This window comes from Mytilus galloprovincialis, chromosome 12, assembly GCF_965363235.1.
Source record: "Mytilus galloprovincialis chromosome 12, xbMytGall1.hap1.1, whole genome shotgun sequence".
NCBI lineage: Eukaryota > Metazoa > Mollusca > Bivalvia > Mytilida > Mytilidae > Mytilus > Mytilus galloprovincialis.
In genome coordinates, this window is record NC_134849.1 from 14,546,913 (window position 1) to 14,571,741 (window position 24,829).

The window sequence follows — 24,829 nt, forward strand, 5'->3', positions numbered from 1 at the left end:
CATTGATCAATGCCAAACTGTATTACAAATGTACTTAGATTTGTTTTGCAGAGACGATTAAAAAGGCCACCTATTTGGTTTACGGAGTGATTACAAGACGTTCTTGTCTGTCTTGTAGATTGCATTTGACCTTGACATTATTTTCATTGTTTATTGATGAACATTAAATGTTAATGGGTAATGGTACTACTCAGACACTTTAATCAATAGACCAAATGTACTATGAAATGATTTTAAGATGTGCATGTTATAAGGTTGGCAGGTTTTACTTTACCTTGATCTCAATTTCAAGAGTCATTTAATTTCAGGAGTCATTTATAAAATATTCTTTATGTGATTCATTCAATTGCAATCTTAACTGTAAACTTTACCACTGAGCTATGCTAAATTAAGCTAGCGGTATAGGGCATTTAATGAGGAGGAGAAAATATTTTGGCTCCCTCCTAGGTAAATTCGATCCTCTAATTCTTAATTATTTTTCATTCATGTAAAACAAGCTATATTTTTGTTTTGTAGACAATCTCACCGGCAATTTAAACTCTGCCATAGCAGTTTGATGTGTTAATTATGCAAATTACAATTTGTTTCTTCATAATACAGACATAAAAGTTCACGATTGTTATTTACGTACATTAAATGTCGTCACATATAAGTATAACTGTACTAAAGGTTATGTTTCTATCATTAAATGTCGTCACATATAAGTATAACTGTACTAAAGGTTATGTTTCTATCATTAAATGTCGTCACATATAAGTATAACTGTACGAAAGGTTATGTTTCTATCATTAAATGTCGTCACATATAAGTATAACTGTACTAAAGGTTATGTTTCTATCATTAAATGTCGTCACATATAAGTATAACTGTACGAAAGGTTATGTTTCTATCATTAAATGTCGTCACATATAAGTATAACTGTACGAAAGGTTATGTTTCTATCATTAAATGTCGTCACATATAAGTATAACTGTACTAAAGGTTATGTTTCTATCATTAAATGTCGTCACATATAAGTATAACTGTACTAAAGGTTATGTTTCTATCATTAAATGTCGTCACATATAAGTATAACTGTAAGAAAGGTTATGTTTCTATCATTAAATGTCGTCACATATAAGTATAACTGTACTAAAGGTTATGTTTCTATCATTAAATGTCGTCACATATAAGTATAACTGTACTAAAGGTTATGTTTCTATCATTAAATGTCGTCACATAAAAGTATAACTGTACTAAAGGTTATGTTTCTATCATTAAATGTCGTCACATATAAGTATAACTGTACTAAAGGTTATGTTTCTATCATCAAGGTAATTATCTGTATATGAGATCACGATTTGGTTTCGAATTAGGATAAATGGTGTGATAAGAAACTTCCCAAGGCAGCCGAGGTTATAAGGTTCCTAGTTTAATATAATAACCAACAATTCAAAAATGTTTACAACAATTGATATCGTTCTTGTATTGCTACCTTATCGACATATTTGTATTCGATGATAGTAACGACTTTTAAAGTGACTTGTCGAGAGTTTTGCTCCTGGTCATGCTGATATTTTATTTAGACATCCTGTTACCTGAAAAAAATGGTAATAGCAGAGTGTAACAATCAAAGTCAGAAAATGAACGTTCATGTCCATGTGTTCAAAAGAACTTATATGTGTATATTCAGTTGCTTCTCCGTTTTTTTTTCAATTATTTTCTCTTAAAACATAATTTGAAAAATAGTAGTTGCTTAAACACGCCAATATGCTAATACGTCTTTCGCGTGTTCAACCAGATAGAGACGCTGTATCAATATTAACCGGGCGAAGTCATCATAATTGCATATTTTGTCATTTAACCGTATCAGGGATTATTTTATCATATCATTTTTTAAAGGTAATAACGCCCGTAAGACGAAAGTCGAAAATTTCTGTTAATAAATAAAATCATTGCTGGTCATTTTCTTTTTATCTAACCACCGTTTATCTGTTTTCTTTTGCTATGCAGATGTAATTACTTATGAACACATATATATTTAATGTAATAGTTTTTAACACACCGATATTCAATGATATCATTTTTCTTCATTGTCCGCATAAATGGAACAACAACAATAGGATTATATACCTAACTGTGCTTCTATTAAGGCAGTAAAATCTTACCAAACATAAACAAGTCTTATTTCTATAGTTTAAACATGATAGGATATTATTTGTGTTTCTTTCAAAACGGATTTCACACATACTCAAGCTTCCATATTATTTTATACATTAAACAGGGCGAAATCATTCTTCCTTTAAGTTAAGGAAATTTGTCTAGGCCAGTGACGAAACTAAGACAAGGATTCTGTTTCATAGATTCCAGATTAATATACATTATTTTTTTGCAATTGCAATTATTTATGAAAAATACCTGACTTTCAATTTGATACGCCAGACAAACGCTTCTTCTAAACGAGCCAAAATACGGCGTTCGTGACTGGAGCATTGGCTCAAACCGAAATACAAGATTTAAAGTACCCAACAATAACTAGTGTACTAGTAAATAATTCAAATAGGAAAACCAACGGTCTAATCGAAATAAAAACAAGGAACGAGGAACACATATGAACCACATAAACAAACGACAGAGTTCCTGACTTAAGATAGGTGCAAAACAATGCAGTGGGTTTAAATCAAAATTCACTCTAACCTGAAATAACAGTTTAAGGTGGTACCTAACACTACAGGGAGATAACTCTGTAAAGTCAGCTAAACGTTTTAATTACATTGTGTTGTAAAAGGAATATTAAGCTTCTCAATGATCAAAATTGATGTTTGTCAAACTGCTATATAACCAGTGTAATTTTTCTGACAAATCGGTTGGTTAAAATTTTTTTTAAATTTTTATATTTTTGTTAAAGGGTCAAAGTAAGTACTTTGACAAAATTTGATGAAAATTAAATGAGCCAAATTAATTTTAGTGCAAGTGTTGGGTACCACCTTAACATCACAGCATAGAAAGACACACTATAAAAAATCAATTGAAATGGAAATAAACTCAATCAAAAGACAATTAACAAAAACAAATATACATACACTGAACATGCTAAACGAATAAATGGTATGCCTGCATATGTACGATTAGTCATGGATCAACTTATTGAGTAATTCGAAAAGTAGCACTGACCTTACCTTGTCCGAGTATGATCAGTTGAACAAAAGCTAAGTTATCGTAAGCTAACTTGATGAGAATGATGAAATCAATGCAATACACAAATAGTTTGTATGTGCATCTTCACATGACATTGATCCGTTTTCATCTATTTCAAGTCTAATACAAAAACAATATGTGCCACGAGCCGTTATCAACTAATTAAAAAAAAGATATGTGCTTCAGACCCATTTGAAAAAGAATCTGTCCTTTGCACGTATTTGTATTACTATTTCGAGCATGATATATTTATAGGAAGATGCTGATACTAATTAAATAATACAGGTATCCATTAAGATCAATGGCCATAGGTATGATAAATAAACTCATGATAGATACCAGGACTAAATTTTGTATATACGCCAGACGCGCGTTTCGTCTTCAAAGGACTCATCAGTGACGCCCATATCCAAAAACGTTAAAAAGGCCAAATAAAGAACGAAGTTGAAGAGCATTGGAGACCAAAATTCCTAAAAGTTTTGCCAAATACAGCTTAGGTAATCTATATTGTAATAAACAGTTACAAGTATCAAGGAGCCAAAAATACTCCAATATACTTAAAGCTACAGAAAAAAACTTGAAAATATATGGCGGTCAACATTTAATAAGAACAGCTTGGTATCATTATAAGTTTTTACCCTTTCTTTGTTTCATCTTGAATGAACTGACAAAGGTGCTTTGAAACAAAGTTAATCTAAAGTTATATCTGGAATATTTAAACCAAGAAATTATCATCATGGTGAATTTTAATTATTGTTCACCCTTGAGTTTTGGTTTGGTTCTAAGTCACAGTTACGATTTTCAATACTGGATATCATATCACTATATATTATTTTGCATTTTTTTTATCATTGATCCATATGATATATACCTTACTACGTAAACACCAAAAAGAGTATTTCGGTCTGAAAGTGGCAATGGAAATACGTGTCATGTATTAAAAAAAAAGATCTTGTTGGTCGTCTTTTATTATGCCAACTACATTATGTATGATTAGGCTGGGGCTGTGTGCTTCCTGGCATCATCTACAACAATACACAAATGTTATTACGAAGTTATAGTAGAGAAGACTTCGTGAAATAGAGAACTGTAAACCAACTTATTTTCGAGAGCGTTTTATTTTTGTGACTTTCGCGAGAAGGAAAATAACTCGAATATAAATCGTCGCGAAAATGTTAAACTTTTCAGAAAATCGCGAAACATAATAGCCGTAAAGTAATCTAGAAAGGATAAATCGCGAAATAAAGTTTCCTAATGAAAGTTGGTTCACAGTATATTAGATAAAATGGTATTATAGATCTATAAAGATCTGAAGCAGCTTTGCAATGTTTAACTGATTTCATTAACAAGAGTTCGTTCCACACATCAGAGACATATCAAATAGGGTTATACATATGATTGAACATAAGTATCTTTTCAGAAATCAGAAAATGCTACTTAAATCACATTCTGATGAACAATTAACATTGAAATCAACATGAGAAATCAGCAAATAATTACAAGCTTTATATACAGTATCGCGTTAATATTATTTGTATATGTTAGGTATTTGCAAAGGAGTAGGTTCAGTAAGACCCCTTTTTGGCCCCAAAATATAGCAAATTTACAAAATTGTTAAAATGTAAACTTTTAGTTATTTATTGGACAGTAGAATGCTTCTGCTACATAAATATGGGCTGTTTTTGACAATACAATGCACATATTGTATATCGGGTACTAGCACCATTAAGTCATGCTAAATTACTGAAATCTTCACAATTCTAGCATTTTAGTTAAATTGTAGACAGTTTTCGTGTGAAACGAAAGTGGCCGCATTCGTGTTCATTCTTAATATTGAAATGTGAGTTGTATTTTATGATAATACATAACATATATAAAGGTTGAGGATGAACACGGATGCGGCCACTTTCATTTTTGACAAAAATCATCTGAAAAGTGACATTTTTCGGCATATTTGGTAGATTTTTCATATTTGAGCTTGAATCGGGTTGTTCTTAATGACTATATCAGTTAAAATCTTTCACATAAATTAATTGATTCAAATGAAATAGACACTTAAGTGTTTAAAAAGTGGTCAAAATCTTTCGTAAGATAAACTTGAAATTTGAGGCCAAAATCGGTCCTTACCGGACCTACTCCTTTAGATGAAGACCCTTATTTGATATAATTTTTTAAACATTATGCTTTTTGGACATTTATTCTATGTTTCAAGTTACAACATGACCTCGATCTTAAGGAGAAATGTCTTCAACTAAAACTGCAACCATATACCGAACGACAACACAAACACACGATCGGAAAAAAACCAAAAACGTTTTAGATCATTAGATTGAACATACATAACAATAAACTATATTTGGTACGGGTGCCACATATGAAGCAAGATCTGCTTACCATTAGGGAGCCCCTGATATCACCCCAGTTTTTGGTGGGGTTTGTGTTGCTTTTTCTTTAGTTGTATATGTTGTGTCATTTGTACTATTGTTTGTATTTTTCATTTTTAGCCATGGCATTATCAGTTTATTTTCGATTGATGAGTTTTACTATATTTGGTACACTTTACCTACCTTCAATCCAGGCAAAAACAATCTGTCTACAGTAACTACTCAGTCTCACCAGACTTAATTGTACATGCGTATCTTTGAACAGAAAAAAAGGCTATACTAATACTATCGGATTAACATACATGTATATTACAAAAAGCTATACAATATAAAAAAGAAGATGTGGTATGATTGCCAATGAGACAACTGTCCACAAGAGACCAAAATGACACAGACATTAACAACTATAGGTCACCGTACGGTCTTCAACAATGAGCAAAGCCCATACCGCATAGTCAGCTATAAAAGGCCCCGATTAGACAATGTAAAACAATTCAAACGAGAATAACGACCTTATTTATATAAAAAAATGAAAGAAAAACAAATATGTAACACATAAACAAACGACAACCACTGAATTACAGGCTCCTGCCTTGGGACAGGCACATACATAAATAATGTGGCGGGGTTCTGTTGCAACTCAAATGAACAAAATATCGCTTATAACTCACAACTGTAATTTAAGCGGGAGGTTAAGCTAGTAATAAACTAGGTGTACCCTACCACATGCTGTTGCTTTATATTTGTTTGTAAGTTATTACAATCCAGCGTTAAATTGTGTTTTACGGACTACCCACTCTTTAAGTAACCTGAGTGTTCGGGATACATGTAAGTTCACTTTTATATACGGATAGGAAAACAAATCTAAAACAGCTGTATCAATCGTTACGTTGGTTTATAAAGTCGTTTTTACGGCTTTACACTGTTTATATTTACCTTGGAAAATTCAAAGTATGTAAATAGTGTTAACCCAATCAGTTAATATTAAATTAACCAAGTTGGTGTTTGTAATGCAGACAGCTTTTTCCAGCAATATGTTTTAGAAAAAAAAGTGGAATGTATTTATTTATAAACGATACAATGCTTTACTTACAATCCGAGACCGAATCGTCATCTGAAAAAAATTGTGAAAGAATAAGGACTCAAAAAGTTCATGTAGATTTAGCTTTATATTTTTATAACCCACTTTCAAATTGTTATACCTTTAGAAATGTCAACCAATAAGAATGATGGCATGGCTGTTATTTAGAATCGGATTATACGTTCCTGTATTTCATGGTTTTAAACGGCACTGAAACCTGCAGAAAAAACATATATAAACGTGTCCGTGTAAAGAATATACATGAAGTCTTAACTCGTCTGTTCAGTCCCCGGTGGTAATCATCACCTCAGTAGTCAGTACTCCGGTGCTTTCATGTTTAATAACACATCTTTTATATTGCCCGTAAATGAATTATGAAATTATAATATAACTTATGTCTCAATTACCTCAGTCAAAGTTTTTTTTATGTCATTTTTGTATCATATATTCTCTTAATTGTGTCGGTTCTTACACGTTAATGGCTTTCAAATATTCGGATTTGAGCATTATTTGTTAATGTTAATTAAAAAAAATGCTTCAGACGACTGGCATTTTTTACGTGTTCTTTTCGGTTTTTTAGTTTTTACGTAGTTAAAAAAAACTTCTTTGCTGGAAATAGTGGATTTTTTTATTGTTTCTTTTTTAACCTTACCATGTAGCCTATCGTGTTCCCTTTCCTTATCCCCATTCGTCTCAGTTAAAGCATGAAAACCCAGAGCTACTTCTAAGTACAATCTTTGGATATCTAAAAATAGACAAAATGCGATTTACAATAAATGCCGATTTTACAGATACTTTCACCTGGACTTCTTTATTTCAAATGCATGTATAATGTATGTTTATCATTTTTATGTTTAATAATAGAATATGTTTTAATATACCTGTTGTAGGTTTAAAGGGGTATTATATACGAGATATTTGTATAAAAAATGATTTGTTTAGTTCAATCATTTAAGAAATAAAATAGTGCTTTTGGCAGCCAATTTTGTTCAATTCTGACAAAATAAAACAAATTTATCATGATTATGCATGTTATGTTTACATCGGTTTAATATTTTTGAGAGGTGAAATAGATGGCCAGTTAGATGTGTTTTAGACTAAAATTTACACTTAAAGCTGATACATATAATAAATCATGATTATTATCAACACATTTGGTTTTTAGAGTTTTTTATTTGTTTGATAATCGTTTAAGTTTGTTTTCAATCGAATATAAAAAAAATGAAACCTCGATTGGCATGACTTTTACGGCGTATGCAAATTTAAATCGACAATTTTATGTTCATACTAAACAAATTGATGACATCAGTTATTGCCCCAAAGTTGACATACGATGACCTTTTCTTTTATATTTCTTCCATTATGAACCATACATTTGTTAAACTCACACTTACCTGCGAAATGATGATGCCTTTCCCATCCGTTTAATAATCTTATGACATCTAAAATAAGATTTGGCTGTATTAGTTATAATTTTACCAGTCTAGTAACAACAATGTACACAGAACAAAAACCCAATGTCAATATCTTCACAAGATTATATGTTAGACACTGACTTATGTACTCTAATCTATGGAGTATTTGTATTTTTGGATGCCGTAGAACTTCGATTAAGAAAGAAGGAAGCTTCTTTTGAAAGCATGATCAAGGCATGTAGTAGCGGAAGTCGCCTGTTTGACTTTGTAATTGAGTAATAGTGGTTTTATATTCCATCAAAAGCTTCTTTTTGATAGCATGATAAAGGGATGTAGTAGCGGAAGTCGCCTGTTTGACTTTGTAATTGAGTAATAGTGGTTTTATATTCCATCAAAAGCTTCTTTTTGATAGCATGATCAAGGGATGTAGTAGCGGAAGTCGCCTGTTTGACTTTGTAATTGAGTAATAGTGGTTTTATATTCCATCAAAAGCTTCTTTTTGATAGCATGATCAAGGCATGTAGTAGCGGAAGTCGCCTGTTTGACTTTGTAATTGAGTAATAGTGGTTTTATATTCCATCAAAAGCTTCTTTTTGATAGCATGATCAAGGCATGTAGTAGCGGAAGTCGCCTGTTTGACTTTGTAATTGAGTAATAGTGGTTTTATATTCCATCAAAAGCTTCTTTTTGATAGTATGATCAAGGCATGTAGTAGCGGAAGTCGCCTGTTTGACTTTGTAATTGAGTAATATAGGTTTTATATTCCATCAAAAGCTTCTTTTTGATAGTATGATCAAGTCATGTAGTAGCGGAAGTCGCCTATTTGACTTTGTAATTGAGTAATAGAGGTTTTATATTCCATCAAAAGCTTCTTTTTGATAGTATGATCAAGGCATGTAGTAGCGGAAGTCGCCTATTTGACTTTGTAATTGAGTAATAGTGGTTTTATATTCCATCAAAAGCTTCTTTTTGATAGTATGATCAAGGCATGTAGTAGCGGAAGTCGCCTGTTTGACTTTGTAATTGAGTAATAGAGGTTTTATATTCCATCAAAAGCTTCTTTTTGATAGTATGATCAAGGCATGTAGTAGCGGAAGTCGCCTATTTGACTTTGTAAGTGAGTAATAGAGGTTTTATATTCCATCAAAAGAAAACAAAGCATACTAATACATAAATATTTATAAAGTAATATAGATAAGAAGAATTGTGATTAATAGATATAAAAAACACAGAAACAGAACTAAAATGAGAAGGGAAATGTAAATCATTACAAATTACAAAACTTCTTGTCTGCCTTTGTCGGCCACATATCAATACAAGCTGACATAGAGTAATCATACCTTCTACTAGAAAAATATACAAAATAAAGCAATATGTTATAGGTCAACGATGCTTGTTAAAAGACAGAAATAAAATATATAAAGGAATCATCAATTAGCTCTTTATTTCATAAGAGTTCTCTTTACTTACGGTGAGCATCTCGTAAGTCAGTACAGTGATCTCCTAAAAATAAAACAAGGCGAAAAAATCACTTGCGCTTGAATATTTTTAAACATAACTAGGGTTTAAATCAGAAAATTCTTAAACATCGTTTAGTACACTTTTACGTAATCTTTGCCAAAACTTGCCGTTTGTATATGCTGCGACACTCATTTCTCTTTAGACTGAAACTCTGCACAATTTAGTAGGCCAGACTGTCTGATGAAAACTTAATGCACTTTCCTTTTTTATCATTTTAAACTTGCAGTGCAGTATTTTTGTAAACGTTTTAGACAGACGAATCAGAAATGAGATTTAAAACAGCCGTAGCAATCCAATCATAGCCGTTTGTATATGAATATTTAAAGCTATTTTGTTTTTATACTACACTATACATGATATATAAGCTGTTTCCAATTTCACTTCGTAAGTACCAAGTATATCACCAGTCGATTTTTCTGTCAGTTTGCATTCAAGACATTCAATTAAATCTTAAATCTTTATGAATTTAGCGTTGCCTGAAACAGATACCTTACGAAGAGCTTACGCGGCTCACTACAAAGTGCGTGTTGGGTCACCACCTTTTACAATTCTATAGAAAATAATCTAAGGATAGTAAAATAACATTCGAACGTATTAGTTGGAAATAATTTGATAAGGCCATTACATAACAATAAGGCTAAAAGACAACACAATTGAAAAATAAAGACTCAGCAAAACAAATCCCATCAAAACCCGGTATGATCTTTAGTGGTCTGTACGTGTAAGCAAATTATGCTTATAAACATGATTAGGATGAATCATATATACCGGTTGTTAATGAATAATACATCATTGAGTAAAATACAACGTCTGATGTGCTTAGTGTTAATAATGTCAATAATTTAAAAACAAATCGCAACCTATTGTTCGAAGACGCGTTTCTATACAACTTTTAAGCTTTTGTTAACAGTATGTGTTTTATTTCTACAAATAATATAACATACCAGTTTCTGTAGGACTTTTCGTGTGATGTTTTGCAAGATCTGTTGATTACATTTATAAAAATATCAATCACACAAGTGTAGTAAATAACATAAATAACATAAACAGTACACACTGTACTGCACCAGCTGTGTCTTGTCTATATGCCTTTTTGTATTTCTATTTTAGCAATGTTTTCTATTTATAGCGATTAACATTTAGTGACTTCCGTACCCTTGTTTTTGGCATTTTTTTTATAGTGATTAAGATTATAACACAATGTTGACTGTTGTTCCCCTAATTTTGACATTTTTAACTATTATGTCTGTTTGTTTTGTTCACCCATCTTTGTCATCATAATTGAATGGTATTCGAATGTCATACATGTGAGAGGTTTAGTTATAATTAAAACCAGGTTAAATCAACCATTTTCTACATTAGAAAATGCATGTTACAAGTTAGAAAAATAATATTTGTTTTCCATACGCTTGATGTGTTTCAGTTTTTTGTCATTTCATCATGTTCATTGCGGAATTTCCGTTTTGAATTTTCCTAGTTCGGTATTTTTTATTTTACTTTTTTGGGGCAATACATGTCTCTTCAGTGATGCCCAAGTCAGATATTTGGTAATCAAAACCTCATTAGGAAAAATATTTGAATAGTTTAGTAAGTTTAATGACAATTAAAATGTACAGATTTCTACTAATAGTTCACTAACTATGCTTTAGTCGTTTTGTATTCAATAGTTTTTCAGTTGAACGAAAGTTCAGACTTGAGATAATAATATGCAATTTCACGTTAACGCATATCTTTAACATTTTTCATATATTTTATACATATTATGACACAATCATATAAGGACTGTATGTTGTAATCAACAAATAAAGGGTCTGCTTTAAGATATTTTTACACATTGTAATACATACTTAGTCGATGATTTTAGCTTACTAATTTGACATATACTCTAATGCAAAAAAAATGATTTATGTGCTTTTTTGCTCTGTATATAACTTTAAGTGAGACTAGCATATATTATCCTTTGTAACTTCTTATTCAATTTACTCAATGTAATGTATTTCCCTATTAATATTTTTTTTTTTTGCAAGAAATCTGAAAGAGGTGCGAACGATACCAAAGATACATTTAAAGTCATAAGTAGTAGTAAACTGATAATACCATGACACAATACATTAGAAAACAATTTAGTTTATGAACTCTTCAATTTATCAAGCAAGATTACGCTTTGATAGACATCTTTGAACTGATGCACATACTACATAATTACTGGGTCCCCCCCCCGAATATATGGTATTATAACTGCGTTCATGATAGATGACGAAAGATGTAGTTAGAGTGTCAATTAGACAACTCTCCATCCAAGTCACAATTTATAAAAGTAAACTAGTTCAAGGTACGGTCTTCAAAACAGAGCCTTGACTTACACCGAGCAGCAAACTATAAAGGTCCCCTACATATTACTGGTGTCAAACCATTTAAACAGGAAAACCAACAGTATACTCATCTGTAGGTTCCTGGTTCGATTCCCGTTTGGGATGAAAATTTCAGGAACTCAATTTTCGGCTCTCCCTTGACACCATTTGCGAGTATGGTCTTGAGGAAACGATGATAGTCCGTCGGACGGGGACGATAAATGGCTGGCCCGTGTTAAGAGAGAGCCATATCTCTTGCACGTTAAAGACACCCTTGTAGATTTCGAAAAAGAGTAGGCTAATGCCGCTACAAGGCAGCACTCGCACCCGCAAAGTGGAAAGGGATTAATATAAGTTGTAAAACTTGTTTCCCAATCCACTATAAATAAATATGTTTAAACTAAACTAAACTATCTGTAGAAAACGAGAACCGAGAAACACTTATGAACCACATCAACAAAACACTACTAAACATCATATTCCTGACGTAACATTTTAATGGTACTAAACCTATCTGTTAGCCCCAAACATCATTCTTACCCTCAATCCAGATCATGATTTGTCTTCGGCATTCTGCATTCATGTGTGTGTTTATGTAGCTTTCAACATGAGTATCTACAAAAATATTGATGAAAAACGAAATTTGATGTGTCTCTATGACATTATGTGGTACATTGTGCATTACAATTACAGTGGAACCTGTGTAAGGATATACATATTTTGGGACCATGTACATGTATTGGTTAAAACAGGATCATGAAATACTCAGGTGTCGGATTAGAAAGTATACACTGTATAACGTTTGATTTGTAAAGTTTACAGAAATTTGATACTTCCAATAGGTTTAGTAAATAGCGAACTCTAAAGCACATTTCAAGACGAAAAAGTAAAAACAACTAGGAAAAATCAAACGCTGTCAATCAACGGAACACACGAAAAACAATGCCATATTTCTATGAAAAAATGGACGGTTAAACCGGGTTTATGGCCAGGTAAGCTTCTTACTTGTATGACAGTTGGCTATATATATATATAAGAAAATTACATGTGTGTCTCTCTTAAAGGTTGTGAAAACGCGTACTTATTTTGTTTTAGATGTAGATACATGTAGTGTAAGAATTTTCTTACATACGTGACCCGAGAAAGTTGTGTTTGTAAAGAAAATTTCAGACTTGGTTTAGACTTAAACTTAATTGCACGTTAACTCATATAAATTTGAATTATTGCAATTGTTTGGTTACTGTGTTATACATGTTATATAAGTAAGGCTCCAAATTTCTTCATATTTATCGACAATAATATTCTTTAAATATTGACCTTAGAAATAAAGTAAGAACACAATTGTTAACAACTCTTTTATATAGGTTTTTTTTTCATAATTACAGTCCGGATTTCCATTCAAGAAAGCTTCATCATAAACACTCGTATAGCTGTGAACTAGATGGTTGGGATAATGACTTCCAACATTATGTTGCCCAAAATATGTTCCATTTCTATTCAGTAAGAACCCTGTAAAAAATGAAGAAGAAAAACAGATTTTAAATGTTTTGTTTTATTTTATTTTCTTAACCAATATGTTTGTTTAATTTGAATCGGACACCAATAGTTAACAAATAATGCATGTCTTACATGTAAATGCACGTGATGTTATCACGGCCTTCAAAGTTGGTAAAATAACAACACGCATAAATTTAAATCTTTTGTTTTAAGTTTGAGTTCGTATATTAAAAAATAAATATTAACCAAAAATTGGTAGAGAAAAAAGTTTAATTCTAGAAAATTTTGGCTCCTTAAATGTGCTCAACCTTAAGAATGAAGCTATTCATATATCATATGGGAATTGAATTTAGCTAAACAGAGTTAAAAGGTACGTTTCAGGGTTGAGATACTGGCATGGTTCATTTTTTTTCTCCGATTGTCCGTTGTTATATCAATATCTAAACAGGAACTCTTTCACGCAATGTAAACCTTTGACATGTTTGAAGAATATAGCTATCAGTTTTAGAACCCTTTTTGAAATATAGATATTCACGCGTTTCAATACATGTACATATATACGTACTTTGACATCTAATGTATTTCTGATCGGATATATGTTTTCATTGCTAAAATGACAGAATCTGTTTTAATTGTCTAAGGAATTTTCAATTTTGATTGTCATCTATTCCAATTAATATGTTTTCCGTCAGTTAAGTAAATAACGGGAACTTTGACTTGTTAACTACATGACTAAGAATAATATTTTTTTTCTACATGATATTTTTATAAAAATTTTGTTTGCAATAAAAAGTAGGGGCTACAAAATAGTTATGCGTACTTACGTTTTCTATCTTGTAATGATTTATGGTATATATCATGATATAATCTTTCTACAGCTGAAAGAAATAGTGGAAAAAACAAACATTAGAATTATCATACATATTTTCATGACTTGGAAATGAAAAGGACTAAAACAATTTTTTCCCAATGATTAGAATGTATTTATATACACCAGTCGACAAAAGTATTTGCATTGTTCCTTTGTTGTATCGTATGACAAAACAACCTGATTTTTTTCAATTTGCATAGTCGTGGCATTATACGAAATGAATTACAAAAAAATGTAGCATTTGAAAGTATGATTTGTCTGTCCTTTAAAAACTTATTACGTCTGATTCCATCATATAGCTGTCTGATAACAGAAATGAATTAAAGCGAAATTCAAAGCTGGCAAATATACATAACTTATGCATTGAAAATTTAAACTAGTTTGTAAAATTCATTTAAGATAATTTTTGTTATATAAATCAGCGATCGCCCAACCGCTCATACCTATCAAATCTAACATACCATCATACTTATCGTGCTTAACCCATTCTTCTAACAACAGAATTGCATCTATAAATAAACGAAAATATGTAATATATTGTTAGTTTGCTTTCTATCAATTTAAAAGATCCTTCAAAATAATAATGTCACTTTATAGATTGCGTGCGTCAGAAGAGCTTTTCAAGAGTGTATTACCCCATACTGTTTTATGGTAATTAAGATTATAAAACAATTTTGACTGTTGTACCCTATTTTTGACATTTTTACCAATTATGTCTGTGCGTTTTGTTAACACATCTTTGTGTAAATAATTGAATTTGATGCGATTGTCATACAAAGGCGAAGTTTAGCTAGGTTTAAAACCAGATTTAATCTACCATTTTCTACGTTTGCGTTGGCATCTATCCAACCTGTTCATAGACGAGTTTTGCTCCGATGCAGTACACACACTTATTTTAACAGATACTCTCATTCGCGTTTAGCTCTTTTGGTCGAATTTTGCGGCGTTTCTAAATTGCAATTTTCAAATTTAATTGATGCAGTTTAATACATGGTCGCGGCCATTAAAATTCGCATTATCTTTCTTATCGAGAAAATTGTGAAAATAAATCGCTCACATCATTTAGCTGATTTACTGCACCCTAAAGTGTTACATACGATTACAGGGAGATAAGTCTGTAAAATCAGCTGAACCTTTTAATCACGTTTGATTGCGTAAAAAGCTTCTAAATGATAAAAATAAGTGTGTGTCAAATTGCCATCTATCCAACCACATTTTCCGTGTTTCTTATGTGATTACAAATCCGGTAATTAGTCTAATTTGGTTTGAATTTGACTAAAGACGACACAAAAATATCTATAAATATTTGTAAATGGACTGCATAACTATAAACGTAAGTTATGGATAAATTACAAATTCTACTGAATGGTCAGTTGTCAATGCTTTCACTGAAAAGACCATTGTTCATTGACGATTCAAATGAAACCAGAGTTTAGAGAGTTTTCTATGATGCCATTGTTTAGTAATTACTACGAGAAAAAAAAATTGAACAGTAATACATAGAGTTGGGATATTGCTAATTTTATTAATTATTTATTTTATTACGTCGAGAAAGGCAAAGTGCCTGTTGAGAACCACCAATTTGAGATGATAACTCTCAGAATGACTTTGGTCAGTGATTATTTCAGAATGCATTCTTAGAAATATATGAGTTTTGAGTACGTTTTTTTTTTGTAATTAGTCTATATTGTATGCATAAGTAGACGAGGGAGTTGGTTAAAGAAAAACATCCCTTAAAAATGCCTCGATCGCGGTGAAAAAATGGTTAAGTACGGCAAAAGATATCACGATTTATAAGATATGGTTGATTGATTGATAGTTGGTTGGTTAACGTCCAGTGGTAAATATTACATGCATGTTCAGGACGAAAAAAGGTTAATAATAAATACAATAGGTAGGTCTAGTAAAAGCGGCCATCCGGGATGATGGTCGGGGAAATTTGGACTGTCACGGGAAAAGGAGGGTATATTGAACAAGGGACATAAGTTTTGCCTTGCAACAGGCCACATATAGACCACTCAAAGAGTTGGTGCAAGCGTTCTGTGTATGCAAAGAGCATGACAATCTCTTTTCACAAGGCTTTCGATTTTATAGGATGTGAGTAACAATAGCTCTATCAACCTTTACGATGATTGCTGCAAAAATTAGGAAAAACAAACACTTACCAAGTGTAAATATGTTATCGTCAACTGAGAAAGCATTTGTTTTATTTGACGTTTAAATACTCAATTAAGTTCAATATGTTTACTTACGATGTTTACGTGTAACACTATTGCATGTTCTACCTGTAAAAAGAAATATTATACTTTATTAAAATTGAAAAAAATGGAGTTAACTTATTGTATATATTTGATATAGAATTTGTTTATGTGCATACACTCTATTAATTTATATATGTCATACATACAAGTATGTGCTATCTAACAATCTGCAACTAATTCTAAATGTTGGAATACAAATAATGCTTTAAAATTAATATGTTGTTTTGTCTTTTTTAACGTTGAATCGTAGATTAATTCATCATAGATACCAGGTTGAAAGGTTCCATTTGCGCCAGCGTGTAGTCTACAAAAGACCGAATAGTGATGCTCGAATAAAAAAAGGTAAAAAAGTCCAAATAAAGTACGAAGTTGAATAGCAATAAGGACCACAAAGTCCTTAAAATTTAGCCAAATACCTCATTGTAAAGCTTTGTTTATTTATTATTGGCAACGACAAGCCTTAGTATTTTCAAAATGTAACGATTTATAAACAGTTAATTTACAATTATGACCATCTCAATGATAATACATGCCAACACAGAAGTGCTGACAACTTGACTAGTTGTATAGTACCCTCTGTTCATTTTTTGGTAATTCGAAATACATGTTCGTATCTAGTCTTAATAATTTTACTGTAATGTTAGCATTTGCAATACTCAATTTCTTCAAACTGTGCTATGGTGTAATTTGTATTTGGGTGTCTAACTGCTTTAAATTTTCTTTATCAGCCAATAAAATCTATTTCCTTTGGTAAATAAGTAGGAATATTATAGATTATTGTCCTATATTTCGTCAACTAGTACCAACAAATATATTTGTGCATGTTTTATTATTATTTCTGGTAGGAATCTATGGGTTTTTTTTGCTGAGTTTACCATTACTGATTACCTTCATACCTCACTATGATTAAGTTAATAATAACCGAATATAAGGCGAGTATAACTAATTAAATAATCTACATCAAATTCAAAGTTACATATATGGGAAAGTTTTGCATACTATCCTTCAGAAAAGGCATGTCATATTGCTAGTAAATATAAAATTAAGAAATAAATAATCATTTCATATAGAATAAACAAACATGAAGCGATATGCACATAGAAATACGAGCTAGAATAGTAAAAAGAAAATACAATGTAAATACTATAGTCGATTTTCATTACTGTTTATTCAGAAATTATTGCGATGTTTTAATTGTTGCGAAAACTGTGACAGGGTTATAATCGCAATAATTTGAACTCGAATTTTTATTTTTTTTTAATGTATTAGTAACAAAGACCAACTAGCAGTTATTGAACTGTCTGCTTTTGCTAGATATAAGAAGATTTGGTATGAATGCCAATTTAGACAACTCATCATCCAAGTAAAAGTTTTCTCACACGAAACAACAAGCTTTAAATGGCATCAATAGCCATATTACCGACTTTTGACTCCGGGTTCTAAAATTCTTAGACAGGTTACCTTATACGTGGTAGGACATCCTGGTACTGTTCAATTCCGAACAACCAAAATAAGTTAAAAAAATTATATGATTTGAGCAATTTTAAAGAAATTTTTTTATTTTCCGATGTTTGATTCATTTACAGGAAAGCATTTTAAAGGGTACCCAACACTTTTGCTGTAATTGATTTGGGTCGTGTTTTTTTTATAAAGTTTAAACAAAATATTTACTCTGATCTGTTGACAAAAATACAATTTCTAAAAATTAGAACCACACAATTTATAGGAATAATTTTGTTGGATATATAGCAGTTTGACAAACGTTAATTTTGATCGATGAAAAGCTTGATATTTCCTTACTAATAGTATGTGATTTAAATGTTCAGCTGATTTTTAAAAGTTAACTCTCTTAGGCGTTCTCAATATGACTTCAAAAGTCATCTTTTTTATCGTAAATTTTAGTATTAAGTATAAGATATCCAATTCAATTACTAGGTAAACAAAGCTGATTAAATTCAGATAGGCATCTTTAAGTTTTTTTATGACTTTTTCAAATCAACTTGGATTTTCATCAAATTATGCAGCTATCTTAGTAATATATTGATAGTACTGAATCCCCGGTCACTATGTAGTTTGGTGTATTGCTGTCAAATTTAAGAATTAAATTAATCTATGTCCAAAAAAAGCTAGGATTTGTAATTTTGGACAAAATTAATAAGATAGTACACTTTAATTCTTTTTATAACTTGTTCAAATCAACTTGGAATTTAATCAAACTATACAGCTACCTTGGTAATATATTAATCTTACTAAATACCAGGTCATTATGTAGTCAGATGTATTAATGTCATATTAAAGATTTAAATTAATATAGGTAAAAAAAGCTTAGATTTGCAGTTCAGACAAAATTCAGATAGTACACTTTATTATTTTTATAGCTTTTTTCAAATCAACTTGGATTTTCATCAAACTATACAGCTACCTTGGTAATATATTGATCTTACTGAATCCCAGGTGGTTATGAAGTTTGGTGTATTGTTGTAAAATTTAAGAATTAAATTAATCTAGGGGGAAAAAAGTGTATTTGCAGTTCGGACTTTATTCAGATAGTACACTTTTATTCCTTTTATAACTTTTTCAAATCAGCTTGGATTTTCATCAAACTATGCAACTATCTTAGTAATAAATTGATCTTACTCAATCACAAGTCGTTACGTAGTTTGGTGTATTGATGTCAAATTAAAGAATTAAATAAATCTAGATAAAAAAGCAAGTCTCTATGCATCAATAAATGACTGATAAACACGAATCAGTAGAAAGATATAAGAATATTTGGTATGAGTTTCAATGAGACACCTCTACTTCCAAGTCACAAGTTATATTAGTAAACCATTATAGGTCAAATAAAGGCAACAGTAGTATACCGCTGTTCAAAACTCATAAATCCATGGACAAAAAACAAAGTACGGTCTTCAACACGGAGCCTTAGATCACACCGAACACCAAGCTCTAAAGGGCCTAACAAAATACTTGTGTAAAACCATTCAAACGGGAAAACCAACGGTCTAATCTATATCAAGAACGAGAAACAAGAAACACTTCTGAACCACAAGTTTACGTATAAGTCAAAACGTTTGCTCAGTTACTAGAAATAATATTTACTAAGGACAAAACAATCATCATTAGTTTTACAATTTTAATAGCCTTCAAGTTAATAAAGATTAAAAATAAAATATCCATACTTACTTTGAAAAAAAAATGAACGATGGGTGGTTGTAGTAGGAGGCTTTGTGGTGTGCTTGATAGTCGTTTCGTGATGATGTTTAGCTGGTGAAATAGCAATCAGTCCTGAATGAAATTATTAAAAGGAAATTGAATTGCACCATCAAATTACAATCCGTTCAAAGCGATATAGCATGTCTTTAACCAGGAATATATTTGACAAGAAAAACAAAACAGAAATATCTGTAATCAATTTTTATAAATAAGTTTACGACATAACTTCTGTAAGTATACTGAACTGTTCGTAACTTTCGATGAAGTTTAGTCGTACAATTTGTTGTGAAACTTAACATGAGTGCATAATGATTGTCTCTTGACCAAATGTCGTACTTTTTTTTTTGTAGTTATTTATTCATTGTAAATATTGTTCATCCTCAGTTTGATCTATTCAAAAGTGAAAATCCCTTATCAAATGACACATTTAAACGCTGAAACACTTCAAAATTACTTCTACTGTTAAGTCTGTTTTTTGTTATATATATTTTACGTGACTATGTATTTATGTATCCCGTCATACTTTGAACGACAACATTATTTCATGTCTACCTGTGCGAATTTCAAACGCGCAATTTTTACACCAGTACTTTAAACTTTTCATCCGCTATGGGTGGATTTAAAATAGATAATTAACATCGTATAATATAAACAAAATGAGGATGTTAAATTTGATGTATGCCTTTTGTGCTTCTTCGTTACATTTGTTGTTTTTATAGTGATTAAGATGATAACACAATGTTGACTGTTGTACCCCTATTTTTGACATTTTTACCTATTGTGTCTGTTTGTTTTGTTCACGCTTCGTTGACAATATAATGGAATTTGATGCGACTCTCATACAAGTGAAGGGTTTGGCTAGCTATAAAACCAGGTTCAATCCATTATTTTCTACATAAGAAAATGCCAGTACCAAGTCAGGAATATGACAGTTGTGATCTACTCGTTAGATGTGTTTGAGCTTTTGATTTTGCCATTTGATTGTGGACTTTCCTTTTTGAATTTTCCTCGGAGTTCAGTATTTTTGTGATTTTACTTTTTTTTCAAACGAACAGATAACAACCGGCATTTTACTGCCTTGTCACAGGCATTTTCTCATGTGTGCTAAACTTGGTGTTATAGCTAACGAAACCTCTCACTTGTATGGTTATCACAAAAAAAAAATCAATGATATTGACAACGAGGTGCGAAAACAAATAAACAGACATAATCGGTAAAGGTACGTTATTTTTTTTTTTTTACTGGACGGACGGAACTGAGTATTACTTTCATTAAAACAATGAGGTACGATGAGGTGCTTTGTTAATTAATATACGACAAGGAAGTCTGTTTAATAAGATAAAATCGAAAGACGAACGCCAAGTAACCAAATCTTAAATAGGCAAACTCTAGAAATGAAATAGATACTCAAATAGATTTCCGTACACGATTTCAAAACACAAAATATAAATATCGTACACCGACTTGACTTCTATTATATTTTTCCATTTAGCCAAATAATATCAGATTAAAGCAACGTATTTATCGATGGATTTTTTTGGAATATACAGAATTAGTTTTGAGATCAACATCTTCTGGTGAGAAAAAAAGTGAAAATATACAAATCTCCTGCTCACATTGCAATGTCGAACCAACTGTTATCCATAAACATTACACTCGATGGAAAGTCAATTTCACATAAAAGTCAATCATAATTCGACTCAATCATTATAGCTTCAATCGATATAGATTTTTGAACGTTTTTTTCGGACATGTTATGGATTGAGTTCGATTAAAAATGGTAAAATGAAAGGAAGGAGATGTGGTGTGATTGGCATTGAGAAACCTATCCACTGAAATTAACTGAATTGGATGTAATTAGCTACAGTCAGCCATAAGGCTTTCCGAAATGGTACCGACCAGAACATGCACGACAAAGGCTTAATATAATGTGATAACCAATACCGTGGTGTCGTTAATTGTTGTAGTATAACTCATAACGTTGGAATTCTTCTTGCAGATTTACGCATTTGCTAGTCATGTTAGTTCTCTAAGTTTTTAACGTGCACTTTGGGGTAATAGTTTGGTTCATATCAAAAATAGTAGGATAACATTTAATTTTTCATATAACGTTGTCAATTTGTCCAAATGAATAAGTTGTGCACAATATAATGACAATACATCTTTCCTTATCGTTATGCGGTATACGGAAATGTGAACTAAACGTCAAGTAATTAAATCTGATCTATTTAGAGCATGCTATTTGTTAACTGATACACACAACAATACACAACAATTGCACACTTACATTATACAAATGTTCAAACACAATCCAAGGCAAATGACTTTGCAAGTAAACATGCAAATTTCTACTGATATAAATTATTAAAAACAAAGCAAAGAGAAAAGAAAATAGTCAAAGGAGGATAACTATATTTTTGACGTTTAATATTACATTTCTTTAGCAGTAACACTTTCTGCCATCAATAACAAGTTGCCTACAATGCTATCAGCTATGTTTTTAGTTGGCAATCTACATGTGTTGATTCGAGCGTAACTCATGGGTCTAGTAAACACGAAACACCGGTCTTGCGTACAGCATTATGCATCTGCATTTTATAAGTATGAACTATTAGGGATATGCAAACTACAATACATTGCTGTCATATGTGATTGCTAATCGGTTTATGTTTGAAAATCAGGCTTGTTCTGATAGACATGTGAAATAACTAAAAATAAAACGCTCAATATAATGTGATAAGTGCTAACCGGCCATTGTTTTATATTGTTTGCAGAAAAACAACAAATTAAACTAATTGTTAACTCGTTACATTTTTCGTACAGATAGCAGATGTCAAAGGCACAATGTTTCGCCTCCATGTCATGTTGTAATTTCTATGATTGTTAAAAATAAAAAATAAAAGGTCTATACGTCTTGATTGGTTATTGATTTCCAGAGAAATCACTTTAGTTTATTTTTCAATTAATGCTAAATCTGCTAGAGAATACACTCATAACTCTTCTTTTGTTTAACTATATCTGTTCTGTATTGTTTGTTTACCTCTGAACATATCATTTGTATGCACTTGCGGCAAACGAGTTATATTTAAAACAATCGCTAGTTTATTACAGAAAATATTTAATGATGCAGAAATCCTTGGTTTACATTCTTATAAGCTTGGCTTATCTACAATATACAGAGTACGATCGGTGACCCTCATTCCACATTGTTCCACATTTCTTATCATTGCATATTGTCGGTTGTAGTATACTTTTAAAAGTTTCAAGGTTAATGACGCAATTCCCTTATCACTTTTTATAAACTTTCTACAAATTGATGACTTTTTTTAACAGGGAAGAAACTGACCATTCTCTTTTTAAATTAAAATCACATTCGATCTTATATACGATAATCGCCAAAGGGTAATGGATTATGTTGGCCCTGACGGACAAGAAGAAACAGTAAAAGAAACCATGGCCAGTTATAGTGTATATAATTCTAACCAATACTAACAGTAGCAGTAGCATTTGTATATGTTATAAGAGTCAAATCGTCCAATTAATGTGTTTTTACTGCAGATGATTGATTTGTATACGACAATAAATATAACGTTTTTGAGTAAACAAATTTGCAAACAGTACTTTAAACGCCAATTATCCAATGAATGTCTATTTTGACTAGTTCCACCTTCGTTTAAACCTGTTATTAAAATACAAATAAGCATAGAGCACAAAATCTTACCAGACACAAGAAACCACAATTGAACGGTACACATTATTCTCCGTCTGTAGAACAACTAAATAGTATGCACCATTGTCACGATTGTAAATGAGATAAATTATGAGGCCGTGACATATCAGTCATTACATTTTCAATATTCATAATTATCTCTGCGTTCTATCTCGTTATTTGTTCAATCGTGAACATATGAGCTAGTTATTTTTGTAGGGATGTTACACTTTTGAGGCGATATAAAAAGTTGCTAATAATCCCGATATAACATCTTTTCTATAATTCTTACCCGATTTTTCCATTTCCCAACCTGTTGATAATTTGTATTAAATCAACATTTGGTTCGTTTAATCTCAGTTCTTCATTGGTGAAAAATCGATTATGACGTCAAACTGTGTTGCTTTTTTCTGAATTTCTTAGTGTGAAAAAAAGCGACCATGTCTGATGCTGTAACATAGCGAAAACACATCTTTGTACTGTAGTAAAACTATGCATTATTTATTTAAGGATTAGTTAAGTTTTTTTTTCATATAACTGTTCCTATTTATCATAACTGTTTTAATTTCTATGAAATCAAACATTCAGGTACGACTTGACCAAGAGAAGTAAAAGCAAAGAAAACATGAATGGTTCTGATTAACTTAACAATTACCGCTGATTAAGTACCAAATTAAGAATCACATTAATGTGTAACAAAACAAATAAGCATGAAGCCAAAACATGAATAAAATTAAACATATAAGAAAACGCCAAGACGTATAAAAGAAAGTGCTGCGCCATGAGCTCAAGATTCTTTTGTCGCAAAATCAACAAATTAAGTTCGATATAACTCCTCACTATCTTATCAGAAATTTATATAAAAAAAAACACTTAAGCTAGTTTATCTAAAAGATATCAACCCGTCACTAATGTTTCATGAAAACTGTTCAGAGTATTTCAAAGTTTTTTATTGTCCACAAGCTAGAAAAAAAATGGACCTTTAAGAATACAATTCCATAACTTGAAAACGTACAATATTACAATTATAAAAATCTAAAAGGAGTGTACGTCAATATATATGAACAATTCAAATAAATTTCCTAAAATTTGTTTCAAATCTTTTTTAGTTATAGTCCAACATGTGTACGACGGACTGACGGACGAACAAGCGGGCGAATAAAGGTAGACCATAAAACGTCCAGGAAACGAGCTTATAAACAGAAACGGAAGACACCGAGAGAGCAATCAAAATAACGAATTAAAGGGACAACGCCTTTGCAAGAACATAGCAAGTGGACATAAACATACTGCTACACGTATCTTACTAAAATAAAGAGGTTGATCACATATGCTCATCAAGAGTT

General features: G+C 31.2%; 1 protein-coding gene across 1 annotated transcript; it reads right to left on the bottom strand.

Annotated features, from left to right (window-relative positions):
- Nucleotides 1-4,127: 4,127 nt before the first annotated feature.
- On the bottom strand, nt 4,128-23,622 carry LOC143055010 (uncharacterized). Its single transcript, XM_076228135.1, has 14 exons — nt 23,496-23,622; nt 19,745-19,846; nt 16,550-16,582; nt 14,759-14,806; nt 14,251-14,304; nt 13,313-13,438; nt 12,470-12,544; nt 10,523-10,561; nt 9,528-9,560; nt 8,037-8,084; nt 7,295-7,387; nt 6,655-6,675; nt 5,745-5,816; nt 4,128-4,202 (listed from the first exon to the last, which is right to left on the bottom strand). Exons 1-14 carry the CDS (start codon nt 23,527-23,529, stop codon nt 4,171-4,173), a joined length of 810 nt encoding a protein of 269 aa, XP_076084250.1. The 5' UTR covers nt 23,530-23,622; the 3' UTR covers nt 4,128-4,170.
- Between the last annotated feature and the right edge of the window lie 1,207 nt (nt 23,623-24,829).

Bases quoted from the DNA above. Each gene is read 5' to 3' on its own strand.
- LOC143055010 (XM_076228135.1), bottom strand. From the start codon at position 23,529: ATGTGTACCGTTCAATTGTGGTTTCTTGTGTCTG. The intron at 13,439-14,250 runs GTAAGTACGCAT...CATTTTTTACAG, and splicing joins ATCATTACAAGATAGAAAAC to GGTTCTTACTGAATAGAAAT. The intron at 6,676-7,294 runs GTAAGGTTAAAA...AATTTTTTTCAG, and splicing joins GGAACACGATAGGCTACATG to ATGACGATTCGGTCTCGGAT.